The 19,394-nt window shown below is 51.7% G+C and overlaps 1 protein-coding gene across 5 annotated transcripts in view; it reads left to right on the top strand.

Annotated features, from left to right (window-relative positions):
• Positions 1-19,394, top strand: part of Adcy6 (adenylate cyclase 6) — a 36,867-nt gene that overhangs the window by 14,295 nt on the left and 3,178 nt on the right. The window contains exons 1-20 of one of the 5 annotated variants that reach the window (XM_058576438.1): positions 1,480-1,501; positions 6,304-7,162; positions 11,320-11,469; positions 11,829-11,950; positions 12,045-12,156; positions 12,325-12,452; positions 12,910-13,068; positions 13,145-13,286; positions 13,401-13,529; positions 13,786-13,811; positions 14,045-14,192; positions 14,390-14,529; positions 14,675-14,762; positions 14,920-15,036; positions 15,287-15,445; positions 15,758-15,936; positions 16,811-16,846; positions 16,930-17,059; positions 17,378-17,641; positions 18,429-18,633. In XM_058576438.1, coding sequence (XP_058432421.1) covers positions 6,305-7,162; positions 11,320-11,469; positions 11,829-11,950; positions 12,045-12,156; positions 12,325-12,452; positions 12,910-13,068; positions 13,145-13,286; positions 13,401-13,529; positions 13,786-13,811; positions 14,045-14,192; positions 14,390-14,529; positions 14,675-14,762; positions 14,920-15,036; positions 15,287-15,445; positions 15,758-15,936; positions 16,811-16,846; positions 16,930-17,059; positions 17,378-17,641; positions 18,429-18,633 — 3,292 coding nt within the window. In that variant the 5' untranslated portion in view covers positions 1,480-1,501; position 6,304. Of the gene's footprint in view, positions 1-1,479; positions 1,502-1,940; positions 2,053-6,300; positions 7,163-11,319; positions 11,470-11,828; positions 11,951-12,044; positions 12,157-12,324; positions 12,453-12,909; positions 13,069-13,144; positions 13,287-13,400; positions 13,530-13,785; positions 13,812-14,044; positions 14,193-14,389; positions 14,530-14,674; positions 14,763-14,919; positions 15,037-15,286; positions 15,446-15,757; positions 15,937-16,810; positions 16,847-16,929; positions 17,060-17,377; positions 17,642-18,428; positions 18,634-19,394 lie in introns of those variants that run through there. The other 4 variants (XM_058576436.1, XM_058576437.1, XM_058576435.1 and 1 more) reach the window with 4 other exon arrangements.

Below are 19,394 nucleotides of genomic sequence, written 5' to 3'. Positions count from 1 at the left end.
GATTACAGGCTCATGGAACCGTGCCTGCTGAGAGGAATTTTTTTTTTTTTTAAAGTTTAAGTTGTTGATAGACCTGTATTCTATTTATTTATATGCGGTGCTCAGAATCGAACCCAGTGCTTCACACATGCCAGGCAAATGTGCTGCCGCTGAGCCCCAGCCCCAGCCCAGGAAATTTTGATAGTGGGAAGAACACTGCCTATTTGAAGGGAGAAATCAGGCAAAGAGTCCCCAAAGGTCAAATTAGCGGCCAGGCTTGCACAACTGCCAATCATATATGGTAGAATAAACTACCACTTTCTTATTTTCATTTCCCATTTTCAAATTATAACCAACATTTTGCTATCTGATCTTGAAACCCTGTGAGAAAGGGTAGATGGTTTTATCCCCATTTTATAGTTGAGGCTCCAACAGAGTAAGTATTATTTATCCAAGGTATATCCTTTGAAGTGATATATAGCTAATAAGTGATGGAAACTTCCTAACTCTTCCCCTGTCTTCCTTATTTCAAGCTCTCTTCTGGGCTTAGGAATCCTGGTGAGGATTTGGAGTGGACAAATTAGGGCCTTGAAGGACAAGCGTATAAGGAGGGCTGAGTCTGAGGAAGCAGCAGCTTGGGGTATCAGCCAGGAAGAGGACTGGGGTAAGCAGTGGGATATTGGGTGGGGAAGGGGCTGGCGGGGCTAAAATGGAAGGAGGAGCTACAGGTCTGGCTGAGGGAACTGGGGGCCCCCTGGGCTGGGACGCAGGCGGGGTAGGGGCTCATAGGGAAGCCTGGCAGGCTGCCTTCTTCCCAGCTCTGGAGGAATGGTACTGCCTCTTAAGTCAGCCTCACCCACAGCCTTGGAATTAACCCTCCTCTATTTTCTGGTTCCACCATCATTCTAACCCTCAAAGAGTTAAAGGAGCTTTCATATAATTTTTCCATCTCCCAGGTAACTTGGGCAGCTGCTTCAAACGGGAAATAAATAAAAGCCCCAAACAATTTCTCGACTCTTGTACCTAGCAATGCACACCCCGCCCCTCACCCCAGCCGAGAAGCACAAACCTTTGGGTAAAAGGTGCCCGGGGAGGGACTCTCTGCAAGTTGGCAGGTGCGAGGAGGTGTGGGGAAAGGGCCACTCAGGGAGCGTAAGGCCAGAGGGCGACGTCTAAAATGCCTCTTCCCACATCCCCCTTCTGTGCCCTGGGCGCAGCAGGTTCCCTTCGGGGACGATGCCCCCCTAGGGCTGCCGGGGAGAGGAAAGAAGTGGTGTGTCGGCAAGCAGGCCGCACACACCTGGCGCCTTGTGGAATGAAATTTTAATTAATTATTAAACTGAGTTCCGGCGGGAGGGAGCGAGGCCGCCAAAGGGAGGGCGGGCACGGCGGGGTGGGGGCTGGGGCAGAGTGGAAAGGAGGGGTGAGGAGTGGGCTCTGGGCTCCCGCTCAACCCCTGGGGACCCCAACAGGAAGGAAGCCGACCCTCGTTGGGCGGGTGTGGCATTTTCGCAGTGTGAGGGTGGGTTTGTGGCGCGCGGACCCCTGGGCCGAGGGTGGGCTGGAATGCCGGAGGATGCTGCTCCGGGGTGAAGGGATGGGGGAACAGTGCTTAGCTCCCTCCCCTCCCGGGTCTTGATCCCAGAACAGTAGCCGCTTGTTTTCCCAAGACTGGGGGAGGAAGAGGCCGGAGGAGAGGAAGGGGCGCGCGAAGGGAGGGGTCCCATTCTTCGGTCTTCCCCCATTTTGACGACCCGGTTCCTCGGAAGGGGAATGGGCAACTCTGCCCCCCGCTCCTGGGGAGGGGGAGGGGGTGCCCAGACAAAAGGAGCTTGTGCCTTTAAGGCGGGGAGTCCGGGAGCCGGCGGGGAGGGGACTTCTGGATCCGGGGTAGAGGGCGGCTGCGCTGGACAACAAGGGAGGGGGCGAGGGCCGCTCGGACGGCTGGACGGCGGGCGGGACGGCCGGGACGCGCGGACACGGAGCAGGACCGCGGGACGGCCGGCCGGCCGGCCGGAGCCCGCAGGGGCGGCGGGGCGGGGGCCCCGGGGAGGCGCCGACCCAAGCCGGCAGGTGAGCCCGCGGGAGCAGAGCTGGGGAAGTGGTCACGCCGGCACACGGGCTGCGGGGCTGGAGCAGAGGCACCCCGGCGCGGCTCCCGACGAGTTTTTTTTTTTTTTTTTTTTGGGTGGGTGCAGCGAATCCGGAGATGGGCAGTCTCGACTATTTGGGGTGTGTGGGGGGACCCGAGGCAATGGGGCTGGTAAAGAGAAGTGCTGGAGATGGGGGATGAAGGAGTCCTCGGTCCCGGCCGGAGGGTCCCCACCCTCGGTCCCCGCCACACGCTTCCCTTCCTCCACTCGCTGGAGTTTCCAGGCTTGTCCTAAAGTGGGGGAGAAGCGTGTACTGGGGGAGGGGCTGGCCTGTGGGTTTGGCAGCGGGGCCCCGAGGGGTGAGTCTCTAAGTTTAGGGTAGAGTGTGATTGTGTTTAGAGGAGAGGGAGACTCTCTGCGGTAGGCTCCCACCCTGCCCTCACCCCAAGCCTTTGGAATGAAAGGGGTGGTGTCATTCTCCTCTTTCTCCCAAGGCCTGCTGCAGGGAAGGTAAACTGTATTCAGAGCAAACTTAGAGGTGTGGGGGCGACCTAAAAGCCAGAGGTGGAATTAGGTGGTGAGAGACCCTTTCCTAAGACCTTCCTCTTCCTTGCCAGAGTCCCACTGTGAGCTGGAAGACTCTGGTGGGTTGTATGGTTGGGGCTGGATGTAGGAACCCTTTGCAGTCCTTAGGGAGAGCTGGAAAGGGAGGAAGAGGCAGTGCTGAACCTACAGATACAGGCCTTGGGGAAGCCTCTACATCTGGAAAGGCCTGGAATTGAGGCCCACGTCTCAGCATGGTGGGTGGTGCTGGCACTGTTGGGCCCCGCCTGGGCGCTTTTTTTGCCATGAACTTTCTGAAGTTGTTTTAAAACCCCTGGAGCCTTCTTTTGCCAAGGAGGGCAGGGGCAGATGGCCCCTGGGGATGGGATGGATGAGAGGTGGCCAGGAAGAGGATTGAGCCAAGCAGTGGGCAGAGCCATCCTTGGGGCCGGGCCTTGGCTTTCTTCAGACTCTGGTCTCATGGAAGCATCATGATTTGGGAGGGACTTGAGGTCTGGGAGGCACTGAGCCTGGGACTGAGGGCTGAGTGGGACATAGCTCCACTTGTAGGAGTTGGTGATGCCAGGAGCAGCAGATCCATGTGGGAGAAAAGGGTCCAAGACTCAGGAAAGGAGGTCAGAGATGCAAGGGTCAAACTCTGATTGCTGGTAAGGGAGGTGGTCTGTGCTCCAGGTATTCATAGTGATGGGTTTTTGGACAGGGAGGGTTGAGGGACTGTATAGAGAAGTTTTGTGGCTTGGAACAGTGACCTCCCATATTTCTTGCCATACTAAGCTTGGCATAGGGTGCCAGGAGTGCTGGGAGTCCAGCAAGTTCTCCAGGATGGGCAGTGCCTGCAGTGGAGCCCAGGGTGGGATTGTTGCAGTTGGTTGGACAGTTACAGAGCTCTGAAGCTATTCCCTTGTGGGGTCATACAGTGTTCTTGGAAGGGTGATATGTTCCCCTGGACAGTGTCTGCCCCTTCCTCTGTGGGTATGAGCCAGATGCTCAAATGTGCTTCCAGGGGGCTGGGAACATGGCCAGAAAAGGTCCTTTGGGAACAGAGGTCCGAGGCAGTGGTGGTTGGAGATAAGAACAGGGCAGGGGACTGGTGAATGGAAAGAGGCTGAAACAAAATGTCGTGGGGGTGGGGTGGGAAACCTGCTCAGCCTGGGTTCTATCCCCAGCAGCTCTGGGGACTGACAACTAAGGACACAGGGACTGATAGAACTAAGCATCTGACTGGCTGAAAGGATGTGTTTTCTTACTTATGACTTTAGTCTTTCCATCTCTTGGACATCGGCAGAGGTTTGGGTTCAAAGTGTTGTGGGGTGGGGAGAAGAACTAATATTTACCAAGTGTGAACTATATGACAGGTATTATTAGGTTCTTTCCTCAGGACCATTATTATTCCCATTTTATAGATGAAGAAACTGATGCAGGGAGGTTAAGTAACTTGTCCCAGGTGGAGTAGCTAGCAAATAATCACACTAAGGTTTGAAACCTGGTCTCACACCAAAGGTGCTTCTAATGAAATATTGTCAAACGCCAGGCTTCCTTTGGTGACCTTTTCCAAATGCCAGCCTGACCAAAAGTCTTGTAGTCTTGATCTGTCCTTCCAGATGACACTGTTGGTGATTCGAGTTTGAAGGGCATGCTGCTGTATGGAATATAGGAGAAGGGATGCCGACAGAACTTGGCTGAGGAGAAGGAGATGGAGGTTTTGGGGTGTGCAGAGAAGTCCCAGCCTGCCTTCTGCTTTTTGGGCCCTTGGGTGTCTGGAGTGCTGCTCATCTGGCATGAGTGTCTGGTTCTGTGGCCACCTGGGGCAAGCACTGGGTACACTTCCTTCCAGTTCCCTAGTGAGTACAAATGTCAGTGCTGTTTGCTCAGCAGGTTTAAGTACAAGGGGCCCCTCAGGGTGCCCTGTGGACATGGAGGTATGTGGCCCTGGTGGGAATATGGGCATCCACAGGTGACAGTTCTTTCATGTTCATCTACTCCTGACCTGGGCTCAGTCAGGAGACATGTTAGAGCTATTGTCATGGAGTCTTCCCACCCCAGTCCAAAGCTCGTCCCTCCGGGAAACCTGGGATCTAAGACTGATTTGGTTACCTAGGATCTCTGTAGCTTGGGCCAGACATATAAAACTGGCATGGACTTCGGCTTTTATTTTTTTCTGTTGAATTTGTCTTGTGCCCCAGGTGGCCACTTCACAATGTTTTAATGGAAATCAGGTGGAATTAAGCATTTGAAAAGGCAGAGAAAGTTTATGGGGGGTATAATTCATCCATCCACTTAATATTTATTTACATCCTACTAAGTGTTGAGGATCATGAGTGAGCAAAACAGGCCCAAATTCTTGCCTTCATGAAATTGACATTCCAGTTAGGAGAGACAATGAACAAATAAGAAAAATACATAGAATGGCAGTTGCTGATAAGAGCTGAGGAGTAAGAGAAAGTATAAAGCTGGGAAGAGAGATAGGGAGCCCCAGGAAAGGGAGTTGCTATTACAATGTGGTTAGAGAGAGCCTCACTGATAAGGGGGACATTTGGGCTCTGACCTAGAGGAGCTCTTGTTCCAGGTGGGGGAACACGAGTCCCAGCAAAGAAGCTAATGTGACTAGGTGGAGTGAGGAAGATAGAGTCAGGACTATCATTATTAGCTGCTTCATTTCCATGCCTTTAAGCTTGCTTGCTTTCTATCTTTTCAATATGTATTTATCGAGTCCCTACTATAAGACGGGTCTACTACATGGCTCTGGTGATAAAAGTGATGAATAAAATTGAGTTAATCTCTGCCCTCACAAAGCTTTTGGTAGAGGGGCATGCAGAGAAGTCCCAGTCTGCCTTCTGCTTTGTGGGCATTACACAAGGAATTATTTAATTATAATTGCAATAATTATTATGGAGGAAATGTACAGAGGTAAGGGACCAAACTTAGTTTGGGTGGGAGAGCTGGGAATTCTTCCCTGAGGAAGTTATACTTAAGCTATGACCTGACTGGAAAGTTGAATTTAGCTTGGTGAAATGTGCCATGGGTATCTGAATGATGAGGAAGGATGTGGAAAGAGATTCCCTTTAGTACAGAGGTCACTGATGGGCAGCTCGCAGGCAGAGCTCATTCCAGAGACATGATTTATTTGGCTTGCAGTGTTGAAAATGTGGATTAGTTGCCAGTGTTAAAAAAATCAACAGATGTTGCATTGAAATATACTTTCTGATGAAAAGTCAGAAGCTTTGGCCCCACTGGGACACCAGTGGCAGTAATCTACTGGTGCCAGGTGGTGATTGCCTTCCATGCTCAGGGTATGGACTATTCCTTGCAGTTCTCCTGAACTATGGGTTGCTTCACCCCTTGACATGGGCTCTTGTGTTTGTGACCACCAGGAAATCAATGCCTTTAGGGGAGAGGTGAATTGTTAAGTATGCTGGCTTTGGCTTAGAATCTTGGTTTTTGCACTTTTGTGGTTGCTGGATCTTGGGGAAGTTTCTTCATCTCCCGGTGTCATGGTTTCTCGCCTGTTGAATGGGGATGCCACTGCCTACTTCAAAGTAATTTTATGAGAATGATGTATATGAAGTGCTTAGCTGGGCTGTGGGAAGTGTTCAGGTGATGCACTATTACAGGTGGCAGAAGCCCTGATGGTGTTGTTAAGACCATCTTATGCCTTTCTTTCCAGCAGCATGTCATGGTTTAGTGGTCTCCTGGTCCCTAAAGTGGATGAACGGAAAACAGCCTGGGGTGAACGCAATGGGCAGAAGCGCCCACGCCGTGGGACTCGGTCCAGTGGCTTCTGTACACCCCACTATATGAGCTGCCTCCAGGATGCAGAGCCACCCAGCCCCACCCCTGCAGCTCCTGCTCGGTGCCCCTGGCAGGATGAGGCCTTCATCCGGAGGGCAGGCCCAGGCAAAGGCGTGGAGCTGGGGTTGCGGGCAGTGGCCCTGGGCTTTGAGGACACTGAGGTGACAGCAGCAGTTGGAACAGCTGAGGTGGCACCTGATGTGGCACCCAGGAGCAGGCGATCCTGCTGGCGCCGTCTGGTGCAGGTGTTCCAGTCAAAGCAGTTCCGCTCAGCTAAGCTGGAGCGCCTGTACCAGCGCTACTTCTTCCAGATGAACCAGAGCAGCCTGACGCTGCTGATGGCGGTGCTTGTGCTGCTCATGGTGGTGCTGCTCATTTTCCACGCAGCACCCACACGCCCTCAGCCTGCCTACGTGGCCCTGCTGGCCTGTGCTGCCACCCTCTTTGTGGTACTCATGGTGGTATGTAACCGACACAGTTTCCGCCAGGACTCCATGTGGGTGGTGAGTTACGTGGTGCTGGGCATCCTGGCGGCTGTGCAGGTCGGGGGTGCCCTGGCAGCCAACCCGCACAGCCCCTCAGCAGGCCTCTGGTGCCCCTTGTTTTTCGTCTACATCACCTACACACTCCTACCCATCCGCATGCGGGCTGCTGTGCTCAGTGGACTGGGCCTCTCCACGTTGCATTTGATCTTGGCCTGGCAACTCAACCGTGGTGACACCTTCCTCTGGAAGCAGGTGGGTGTGGAGAGCACTTGGATAGGAATGGCAAGGAGACTTGGAAATGAAGGGTAGGGGAGTCATGGGTGGATCCCGAGTGTGGGGATTTCTAGCTGGGAGGCCAGGTTTGAGGAATGCCACTCCAGTTGGAATCTGTGGCAGGGGATGCTGCTGAGAGGAGGGAGGATTCCAGAACCCAGGCCTGTAGTCTGTCACCATAGATCACAGTCTCCAGCTCTTTGGCCTGAGCCTACTGAAATAATGTAGCCTGTAGAGAGACACAATGTGGGGCTTGAGGTGGGGATGTGATGTTTAGACCCTGGGCTACGGTGGAACTGAGAAGATTGTGCAGGTTGTATCCTCTGTCCCCAAGTTGACCCTTGAGACTCAGGCCCTGGTACCATCCCTGAAGAACAGTTCTAGGTGATGATCTGAAGGGAAGAACAAGTTTTGGATAGAATTGGTAAAGAAGGAGTCACCTCTCTCCTAGACTAAGGCTGTTTCTGAGACAACAGGGAAGGTAGAGAGCTTGGGTTTCCCCTGGGCTCGGGGTGATTTGAATGGAATTATACTAGAGAAGAGAGGAACACCAGAGTCTAATGTCCACACATCTTGGTCCACAATCTTGCTCTGAGGTTCTCCGTATGTGCTGGATACTGTCTTGGGGTGCTAAGTGTGGGTAAGTGGGGCTCAGTATCACCACATGGAAGTGAGAATAAGGGTGTGGTTGCAGGTAGACTGGTTGTCCAGTGTGTTGCATTCTGCTCTGTGGGATCTTAGACAACTAACTTGCCTCTCCAGGCTTCGTTTCCCAGTCTGTAAAACCAGGGTAAAAATAGCTTGTATCATGGTATTGCTGTGAGGACTTTACCCTTCTCTGAGTGGAGTAGGACCTAACAGGTCAGGGTTCCCACTTGTGGCAGTGAGCTATGGGGAGTGCTATAGGATTTTTGGGAAGCTCCTTTCAGAGAGACATGTTGATGGGTTCTCATGTTATCCCCTGCTGTGGTGCAAAGGCCAGGCTGCTGTTGGTACACTCCCCTAGTCAGCACTCCGTATGGGCAATCATTGCCACCAATCTTGAGTGCTGTCCTCTACTTCCCTCAGTGTGTGAGGGACTAGCCTCTGCCTTGCCCAGGGCTTGTGGTTTGTGGCCCACCCTGGTCTGACCATGGAGAGGAAGTTGCCTGGGGCTCCCAGGGTGAGGAGCTAGGTGCTCTGGCATGATGCCCTTCCCCGCCCAGCCTGTGCTCCAGAACACAACGTACCTTTTTAAAAGTAGCTTTATAGCCCGTTTGTTTGTGGAACACGTGCCCACAGGGCACTGTTGGACCTCTTAAAGGGCTAGGTCCTTCTACCCTTGCTGGTCCCCCAGCTTTTCTTTCAGGCTATTAAGGTGGGCTTTGGGGCTGGCCTGCCATCTTGGAGGAGAGGGAGCTTAGAGGTGGTGCCTTCCTTCCCCGTTCCTCTCTGGATGGCCAGAGGTGGGTGGGTCTCTTCTCTGCTCTCTGCTGGCATGATGCCCAGAGCCAGGCCTGGTACCTGATTGGGGAGGTTCAGCTTCAGGAAGGTCAGAACTGCCAGCGTCCCACTTCTGTAAGGGTGCCTGGCCTAATCCTGTGGGTCTTGGCGAATACATTTTTGGAGTGATGAAGAAAGTTGTGCTGCCCTTATGCCTATCTGTAAGGCCAGGACTGCTCATATAGCCTCCTATGAGCTGAGAACAATTCCCTGTGTGCTTTTGGAGGGAGTGGGGTTTTGTGACCTCCTTTGAGCTTCCTTTGGTCAGCCCCTTCCCAGATCCAGCCCCAGTCATGTTAGTGAGAAGGACCTTCCTCCCCAGCCCACTCATTCAGACACACTGAGCAGTGTCACCTGGTGACCCCAGCCCAGCTGGCATCTCCTCCAGTGTCCTGGCATCCATTTTTTCTCACAGTCGGACAGGGATGTGTGTGAACAGTTATTTCAGTCTCTCATCCCCCTTCCCCTTCCCTCCACCGTGACTCACATTTTCCTTTTGGGCTCCTGGGGCCAGGAAGGGAAGTTGCCTTATTTGCCCCCCTTTTCCTTCTCCCCCACTGGGGGCTATTCTTAGAAGCCCCATGGGGAGAGAGTGTGCCCCCTCTTCACCCCTGCTGCTGGGAGGGGGACCTCGGTCTATTTGGCCTGGGGCCTTGTGCACTGGACTGGGAGGAAAGCTGAGAGGCCAGTCTTGTGGGGGTCACAGCTGAAAATGACTAGGAGTTAGTCAAATCTACTTCTCAAATTTACATAGAAGAAACTGAGGTCCCCTAAATTGAGTGACCTTTTGAAGTCTGTAGGACTAGTTTTGGTTCAGATCAGTTGGTAAGCTTTCCCTCCCTTCTCCTAGACCAGAGCCCTGCCCCATCCAGCTCTGGGGTGGAGCTGTAAGTGCCAGGTTAACCCCCTAGTTTCCAAAAGCACTGAGGCCAGCTTTTCTTGGATTTGCTCTCCAGCCAGCCAGTGATAATGATGAGGGCTGACCATGCCTAAGGTGGGGGCCTTGGTGTGGGACCTGGCAGGGCCCAGCAGGATCTAGTGTGTGTGGGGGGAGTTATACCTTGGGGGTAGCCAGACATGGAGGTACCTCATCCCCAGTTATAGAGGGTTCTTTGTATAGTGGAATTGATGACTCCCAAGCCTGGGTTCTGAGCTTGGCCTTGAGCTTGAGTGGAACAAGGAGGACTCTTGGAAACCTGGAATGCACTAGGTTGGAACACAGGCTTTGGAGTCTAACTGTCCTGGGCTTAAGTCCCATACCAGCCACACCAACTGTGTGATCTTGGGCAGGTTACCAAACTTCTCTGTACTCTGAGATCCTCACCTTTAAAATGGGATGCTGTTGCTGTGGTGGTGTACCCCTGTAATCCCAGCAACTCGGTAGGCTGAGTCAGGAGTATTACAAGTTCAAGGCTAATCTCAGCAATTTAATGAGACACTCACAACCTAGGCAGACCCTGTCTCAAAATTTAAAATAAGTAAGTAAGTAAGTAAGTAAGTAAATAAATAAATAGGAATGTAGCTTAGTGGTAAAGTGCCCTGGGATTCAATCCCCAGTACCCAAAACAAATAAATAAAATGGGATATTGTCAATTCATAGAGTTGTAAGAAATGCATAAATTAATGTATAGGAAGTGTCCATAGAATCCTGGCATGTTGCAGATGGCCAACAAACCAGCTATAGTGGTGGTGATAATAATAATTAATAATAATAAGAATAATAATGGTAATAATGGTCATTATTGTTATTCAGTATGCAGGGCAGGGAGAGACTTTAGAAATTTTTTTTATTAATCAAGGGATTTTTATGCTGTATTGAACTTTATAATAGACTACATTACCAAAATAATATACCAGTCTAAATTATTTTCTACACAAGATCAAAATTCAAAATCAGTTAGGCATTAAACAATAGTTGTGTTATTATTTTAATGGCAAGAGAAACTACACAGCCTCTTTTAAACAAATTTATCATTAAGTGGCAGCCAAAGTTTTAGAGATCTTCTTATTCTTCCCTGTTTGAGTTATAGATGAGCAAACAGAGGCCCAGAGATGAGGTGACTTGTCCTGGGCCACTCAGAGGAGGATGGAGAGAGCTCAGGCCTCCTGGGTGCTATTCTTTTTTTTTTTTTTAGTTGTAGATGGATAGAATGCCTTTATTTTATTTATTTATTTTTATGTGGTATTAAGGATTGAACCCAGTGCCTCACACATGCTACTAGGCAAGCTCTCTGCCACTGAGCTACAGCCCCAGCCCTTGTGGGTGCTATTCTTCTGTAAGGAGAATCCCATGTAGGGGGAGCAGCCTTTGTCTTTCTTTCGGGTGTTTGTGAGGCAGGGGATCATAGGGAGCTGAGGTGGGCACCATGACCTACCTGGTCCTAGTTGGTGCTCCTGTTCCCAGATGCTGTGATAATATTACCTTTTTAGTCATGGAGTGACCCAGGCAGAGGGCCAGGATGTGAAGTCCTTGAGGAATGGAAGAGATATGTTTCAAGGATGGGGACAGAGAGGGTGCAGGACTATGGCTTCTCTCTCAAAGGGATACATTTAGAGAAAGCCTAGCAAGTTGTATGTGTGCATGTGTGTGTGTGTGTGTGTGTGTGTGTGTTGGGGTGGGTGCTCACCCATCTGCCTCTGCCACCATCCTGCAGCTTGGTGCTAATGTGGTGCTGTTCCTCTGCACCAACGTCATTGGCATCTGCACACACTACCCAGCTGAGGTGTCTCAGCGCCAGGCCTTTCAGGAGACCCGCGGTTATATCCAGGCTCGTCTGCACCTGCAGCATGAGAATCGGCAGCAGGTGGGAGCTGTTTCCCCTGACCAGTGTTCCCCTCCTAATTCCCCAATAGCTTACAGATTGGATCTGCTGCTTGTTCAAGTCTGTGGAACTCTGTGAATAGTTCCTCCTGGACTGTGCATCACAGAGGCTCTGTGACACTGGGGTTCTGTCTTGTCCAAGGGTGGGAGTAGACAGGAGTGCATTTGGGAGATTGAGTGAGGGTTGATTAGAGAGGGCTGGGATGGAAGACTGCTGAGGACTCTGGTGGACAGTGTTGGGTCACAGTCCAGAAGGGAAGTTCAGGTTCCCAGAGATAATGTGGAAGGATTAGGAAGAATTGTAAAGAGGATAGCAGTGCCCTGTTGGAACCACTGGTCTAGGAGCGGCTGCTGCTCTCGGTGTTGCCCCAGCATGTTGCCATGGAGATGAAAGAAGACATCAACACAAAAAAAGAAGACATGATGTTCCACAAGATCTACATCCAGAAGCATGACAACGTCAGGTAGGGCAGGGATAGGAGGATACCAGGAGGGGTGGGAGGTTCTGGGAGACTTTGAGGGCTGCATGGCCCACCTATCCTTTGCTGTTGTTCACAGCATCCTGTTTGCGGACATTGAGGGCTTCACCAGCCTGGCCTCTCAGTGCACTGCTCAGGAGCTGGTCATGACCTTGAATGAGCTCTTTGCCCGGTTTGACAAGCTGGCCGCGGTGAGGGTGCTGGGGCTTGGGGTGGTGCCAGTTGTGGTGAGAGCCCAGCTTTGCCTGTGGCAGCTGGGGGTGTGGGTGGCAGATAGGGTACAGTGAGGGCGGTGAGCCAGGTAGGCTGAGTGGGTAGGAGAGTAAAGGTGACCCTTTCCTTTACCTCTTCCCCTTCAGGAAAATCATTGCCTCAGGATCAAAATCTTAGGGGATTGTTACTACTGTGTGTCAGGGCTGCCAGAGGCCCGAGCAGATCATGCCCATTGCTGTGTGGAGATGGGGGTGGACATGATCGAGGCCATCTCGTAAGCAGTGCTCCCTTCCCAGGATTCCTGGAATTGTGGGTGTCCCATACTATTCCTACTCTTTAATGTGTCTTCAGGAATTTTCCTCAGCCTTGGCTCTTTCTCCAGTCTGTGTGAAGACCCATGTGGCACCTCTAGACTCCAACCAGCCTGGAGGGTGCAGGGAGCTGGGTGGTGGGGAATGGGGCTGCAGAAAATGCCAGCTGAGCAGGCTGAGGGTGAGAGATGTGATTCTTCCTCTGCCAGCTCAGTTTCACAAAATGCTACAGGCCCTGCTAACACAGCTCTCAAACCTTTGTCCTTGAGCCCTGTGCAGCCTCCTGCCAATGTCCAGCCAAGGCTATGCTTCTGTCCCCTGCAACTGTGTAATCTGTACTTGTCCCCTGGGCTGCCTGTGTTATGGACTGGGGGAGGGGAAGACTGTACCAAGAGCTGATCCCAAGCTGCATCTTCCCAGGTTGGTGCGTGAGGTGACAGGCGTGAATGTGAACATGCGTGTGGGCATCCACAGTGGGCGTGTACACTGTGGTGTCCTTGGCCTGAGGAAATGGCAGTTTGATGTGTGGTCCAACGATGTAACCCTGGCCAACCACATGGAGGCAGGGGGCCGGGCTGGGTGAGTAGAAGAGCCAGGTGGTAGGGGATGGGAAGGAGGTGGGAGATTCAGGGACTCACCTCCTGGTCCCATACAGACGCATCCACATCACTCGGGCCACGCTGCAGTACCTGAATGGGGACTATGAGGTGGAGCCAGGCCGTGGTGGTGAGCGCAATGCATACCTCAAGGAGCAGCGTATTGAGACTTTCCTCATCCTGGGCGCCAGCCAGAAAAGGGTCAGGGCCAAGGCAGGGCTGGGGGGGAAGGGCAAGCAGGGACAAATAGAGATGAGTCGGCAAAGACCTTCTTGGGGACCTTCTTCTAAACCTGTATCCGCACTGCCCTCACAGAAAGAGGAGAAGGCCATGCTGGCCAAGCTGCAGCGGACACGGGCCAACTCCATGGAAGGGCTAATGCCCCGCTGGGTGCCTGATCGTGCTTTCTCCCGGACCAAGGACTCCAAAGCTTTCCGCCAGATGGTGAGGGACCCTCGAGACCAGGACATGGGGCCTCACTTTTTTTGTTTCCTTCAACACTGCACCCCCCTCCTTCCTACAGCTGCCAACTTCATGTGTGCTTTCTGTTGGGGTCAGGAGAATGGTTCATCTCTGGGGTCCCATGTACCCAAAAGCATATGTGGGGACACCCTCTACCCAGTGTTGGGAATGGGAGAAGGGACTGCAGAGGTGAGGGTGGTGGCCCCTCCCCTCATTCACACTCTGTTCCCTTCTCCAGGGCATTGATGATTCCAGCAAAGACAAGTAAGTCAGGTTGTTGAGGAGGGGGGATGAGGAGGGAGAAGGTACTTACACCTGGACTGGAGCTGCAGGACCTGAGATCCCTTCTTTCCTGGGCTTTTGATATGTGTGTGGGAGCAGGAGCCACATATGTGGCTCACATGCACTGGCTTGGTTGCTGCCTATGCCCTCCTCCTCTCACTATTTATCACATGCTATTGCTCATGCACTTGGTGAAGCATGTCCCCTGCCCTCAGCCGGGGTGCCCAAGATGCCCTGAACCCTGAGGATGAGGTGGATGAGTTCCTGGGTCGTGCCATCGATGCCCGCAGCATTGATCAGCTGCGTAAGGACCATGTGCGCCGGTTCCTGCTCACCTTCCAAAGAGAGGATCTTGAGAAGAAGGTTTGGGGGATACAAAAGGATGAGGGCTGGGGGAAGGGCAGATTCAGGCAGAAAAGGTTGAACACAGGTGAGGGATCAGGACAGGGTTTTGAGGAATGGGGAGGGAGCACAGTAGGGTGGAGATTCATATCAATTGGTCTAATTGTTTCTCCTCCCCTTGAGGAGTACCCTGCCTTTGCTGTCCCTGCCTGCCCCAGGGCAGCAACACCCAGTGCTCAGCTCAGCCCCCTCTCCCTCAGTACTCACGGAAGGTGGATCCCCGCTTCGGAGCCTATGTTGCCTGTGCCTTGCTGGTCTTCTGCTTCATCTGCTTCATCCAGCTCCTCATCTTCCCACAGTGAGAGCCTTGCCCCTCATTAACCTTCCTGGAATAGTCATAAATACCCACACAAGCCCCCAGTTCCTGGAGCCTGCACCCCTGCTTGTTCTGGGGTTGGGACAAAGTGTCCACATCTTCCTGAGCAACATTTTCCCTGCCTCAGCTCCACCCTGATGCTTGGGATTTATGCCAGTATCTTCCTGCTGTTGCTGGTTACTGTGCTGATCTGTGCTGTATACTCCTGTGGTTCCGTATGTAGGGGGACTTCCTCAGGGATCTTGGGTGGTAGGGAGGGGGACCCATGGGGAGAGGGAGGAAAGGTCATTCCTCTCCTTCTGTGTCCCATCCATGGGTGGCCTTCCTTCTTGGCTGATGTGGCTTCTAACTTTTGGTCATTTGCTACTACAGCTGTTCCCCAAGGCCCTGCAGCGTTTGTCCCGTAGCATTGTCCGTTCACGGGCACATAGCACCACAGTCGGCATCTTTTCAGTCCTCCTTGTGTTCATTTCTGCTATTGCTAACATGGTAAGAGTCCAGTGGGAGTTCTTCCACCTCTGCTTTGTGCCGAGCACTACTCTGGCACTGGGAATGCTTCCTGCCCTCAGGGAGCCTGCTGTCATAGATGAGAGGAATGGTTAATGCCAATTCTCCTTCTTCATTTCCTCCACCTCTTGTCATCCCCTGAGAACTTTGGCCCCTGGAATATAAGGCACCCGGGCATGGCCTTTGTAACCCTTCCCCTCCTTGTACCCTGATATGTACCTGACTTTTGCAGTTCACCTGTGACCACACCCCCATACGGACTTGTGCAGCCCAGATGCTGAATTTAACACCTGCTGACATCACTGCCTGCCATCTACAACAGCTCAATTACTCTCTTGGCCTGGATGCTCCCCTGTGTGAGGGCACCGCACCCACCTGCAGCTTCCCTGAGGTGTCCAAGCAGTGTTCAGGCAGAGGGGGGTGTCCTGGCACACTTTTTGGCCCTCCTGTGCCAGGCTGATGATTGGCACTGGGGACCCAGGAACTCACCAGACTCCCCAAGTGTGGCTTAGAACCCACACTTCTAAATAACCAGGGGCCCTAGTGTGGTGTAGGCCAGGCATGGAGGGTGAGGGATATTGGGGTTTGAGGGTTGTGGAAGGGGAAGATAGGTCAGGCAGGGGAGTACAGGGCTCTTCCTGCCCCGGGTGCCAGTACCTCTGCTGTCACCCAACGCTTCCTCTGCCATCGCCCCCTCCCCCAGTACTTCGTTGGGAACATGCTCCTGAGTCTTTTGGCCAGCTCTGTCTTCCTGCACATCAGCAGCATCGGCAAGTTGGCCATGATCTTTGTCTTGGGGCTCATCTATTTGATGCTGCTTCTGCTGGGTCCCCCAGCCACCATCTTCGACAACTATGACCTACTGCTTGGTGTCCATGGCTTGTAAGTTTATTCTCAGCCCCCTTAATACTCCAGAAGTCTTCCTGACTCTGCTGGGTCACTGAGTCTCTCTCTTGTGCCCAGGCCCTTATACCCTTGGAATGCTACTATGTACCCGTGGGAGAAAGGGAGGAAATGGAGGAACTCCTGGCATGTGACCCCAAGTAGTTACCCTAGGGAAGCACCCCAGTTCTCAAAAAATCCCTGTCTCTTTAGGCTAGACGTTAACAAAAATTCCCTCTGACATATGCCTGGTGCTTTCCTACCCAATGTCTTAACACCTGTGAGTCACAGAGCTGCTTGGTGGCAGAGCCCGGGCTTAGAACCCACATTTCTAACTCCTGCTTAAGGACACCACACTGACTTTTCTTATGCAAAATCCTACCCCTTGTGATATGTAGCCATAGCTTGTTGAGGTAGAGAGCCTCTGGAGACTGCTGGGTTTGAATCCCTGCTCTACCATTTATTAGCTATGTGACCTTGGACAGGTGAGTTAACTTCTCTGAGCCTCAGTTTTCTCACCTGTAAAATGGCAGTGCCACCTATACCATAGGGTAATTATAAAGATAATAGTAATTAACATTTATGAAGGTTTACTGTATGCCAGATATGGGCTAAGTCTTCCATATGCATTATTTAGATCTGATTCTTGTTTTGCTTATGAGGAAACTGAACTTAGTTTTAAGTAATTTGTCCTATACTAGTAAGTAGAAAAGCCAGTAGGAGTTAATATATAGAAAATATATAGAAAAGCTCTGGCCCAATGCCTAACTGGTCGCATAGGCTTGGTAATGCAGTCTCTGTCCCTTCTCCATGGCCTGCCGAGCAACCCAGAAAGCACTGAAGATGCTTCCTGTCTTTTGTATTTTCATGCCAGGGTTCCATCCAATGAGACCTTTGATGGGCTGGACTGGTAAGTGAGGGCTCCAGGGAAGCAAAGGGTGGGGCCATCAGCTGCCTCCTGAGGATACCAAGCATGTCTCTGCTTATCCTTAGCCCAGCTGCAGGGAGGGTGGCACTCAAATACATGACCCCTGTGATCCTATTGGTGTTTGCACTGGCGCTGTATCTGCATGCCCAGCAGGTGGAGTCAACTGCCCGCCTGGACTTCCTCTGGAAACTGCAGGTGACTTGGATGGGCCTTTGGCAGAGGTGGAGGAACTTGGGGCCAGAGCCTGGGCCAAGCCAAAAATGCATTTCTTGCTAGCTGGCTAAGGCTCAGGCTGCCCTAAGCCCAACTAGTCCCATGCCTTCTCTGCTCATGCCCTTCCCTCTGTCTCCTCCTATATTTGCCCCCTTCACCTCTTTGCCTGATCTTTAGGCCTCATCTATCAGTGTCTTTCTTCCTCTACATGATTCCCTCTGATGCTCAACTCCAGGCCTTGGCCACTATACCCACCCCTTGTGAATGTTGGGTAATGGGCGATGGATGTGGTATCCACAGGCAACAGGGGAGAAGGAGGAGATGGAGGAGCTCCAAGCATACAACCGGCGGTTGCTGCATAACATTCTACCCAAGGATGTGGCTGCCCACTTCCTGGCCCGTGAGCGCCGGAATGATGAACTCTACTATCAGTCGTGTGAGTGTGTGGCTGTTATGTTTGCCTCCATTGCCAACTTCTCCGAGTTCTATGTGGAGCTGGAGGCAAATAATGAGGGTGTCGAGTGCCTGCGGCTGCTCAACGAGATCATCGCTGACTTTGATGAGGTATTTGTCCAGGTGACCAGTGCTGGCAGACAGTAGGGGAACTTGGGGACCAGAGGAGTGATGTGAACTTTGGATGAGAAGGCCATAATTAGAGGGGGTGGGTGGTAATGGAGGAGAAAGGGAGATTTAATGGGAACCAGTGATGTCATGGATAGGGGTAAGAGTAGGTACAGTGGAGGTGAGGGAAAGAACCCATGAAGGTCAGAGGTGGCAAGGGGGGTCAGCCCCAGTGGGGACAGGACATCCTTATTGGGGAACAAAGAAGGTCATAATGATTAGTGAGGGATAGGAAAGGTACTAGGTGGATGTCATGAAAAGGAAAGCAGTAGTCTGACCTCATGGGACCAAGCAAATAAGACCATTCCCTGAATAGAGAAAATGGAAGCAAAATATGAGGAAGTGTTCTGAACATTCAGGTCAGGAATGGGAAGTCCCTTCCTCATTTTGGGACTCAGTTCCCCCCAGAGATGAGCGTTGGAGTAGTTAATGCTCAATGACCTCTGTGTTCTCTGAGTGGGTCATCACAGCATCACAGTTGATCGTCCCAAGTGCTATTCTCAAGGCCTTGCCTAGGTCCCTAGACTGCCTATTTTCCTGGCTGCTCAGTTCTGTAGTGAGAGCAGCATCTGGAAGGGAGCTCATCCATTAAAAAGTGGTGATGGTGGTGTGTGTGTGTGGGGTACTTTCAAGATAGAAATGAGGGAAAGGAGCGAAGGTATGGAGAGGAATGAGCCTTGGAGCAGAGCTGGGTTTTGCCTTGACAACTAGATTCCCCTGTATTGTCCAGATCATCAGCGAGGAACGGTTCAAGCAACTGGAAAAGATCAAGACAATTGGTAGCACCTACATGGCTGCCTCTGGGCTGAATGCCAGCACCTATGATCAGGTGGGACGATCCCACATCACTGCCCTCGCAGACTATGCAATGCGGCTCATGGAGCAGATGAAGCACATCAATGAGCACTCCTTCAACAATTTCCAGATGAAGATTGGTGAGAAGGCCTGGTTCCTTGGCAGGTGTTCCCAGGACTGTTTCTGGGTGAAGTTGAGGGTACAGGCTGGGGGTCACAGATCATCAGGGCTCCTGTGGGGTTTCCTTTCCTTCTACCTTCTATATCTATATTGATATTAAGAACAGAGACCAGCCAGGTGTGGTGGGTACACCCATATTCTCAGCAACTTGAGAGGTGGAGGTAGGAGGATCTCAAATTTGAGACCAGCCTGGGCAACTTAGGGAGACTCTGTCTCAAAATTAAAAAAAAAAAAAAAAAGACTGGGCATGTAGCTCAGTGGTAAAGCACACCTCAGCTCAATCCTCAGTATCACAAGGGAGAAAAAAGAAGAGAGGTAATTTATTATGGTACTTCTATGTTCTAGACTCTGTCCTAGATATTTTGAGTACATTTTAATCCTCACATTACTATTCCCTTTCTAAAGATAAGGAGAGTGACTCTCAGACATCAATGACTAGTAGGTGGCTAAACTGGGATTTGAAACCAGGCCTACCTAATCTAAACTCCAATGCCTGTGTCCTTATCTGTGGCCAGTTCAATAGAGGTACTTCCTCTTGAATGAGCTGGTAGAAGACTGTGGTTAATAGCATGGGTTCTGGACTCATAGCTGTTCCATTTATGGTTTGTTCTGGCTGCTTCATCTACTGGTTATTTAATAAGTCACCCCAAAAATCTTGTCTGTAAAATGGAGATAAAAGACCTATCTTTGAGGGGCTGGGACTGTGGCTCAGCAAAGCGCA

This window comes from Marmota monax, unplaced genomic scaffold (assembly GCF_021218885.2).
Source record: "Marmota monax isolate L192 unplaced genomic scaffold, Marmota_monax_Labrador192_F-V1.1 WCK01_AAM20220418_F8-fsc00012, whole genome shotgun sequence".
Lineage (NCBI taxonomy): Eukaryota > Metazoa > Chordata > Mammalia > Rodentia > Sciuridae > Marmota > Marmota monax.
The sequence above is the reverse complement of the archived record's forward strand: the minus strand, read 5'-3'. Positions and strand labels throughout refer to the sequence as shown.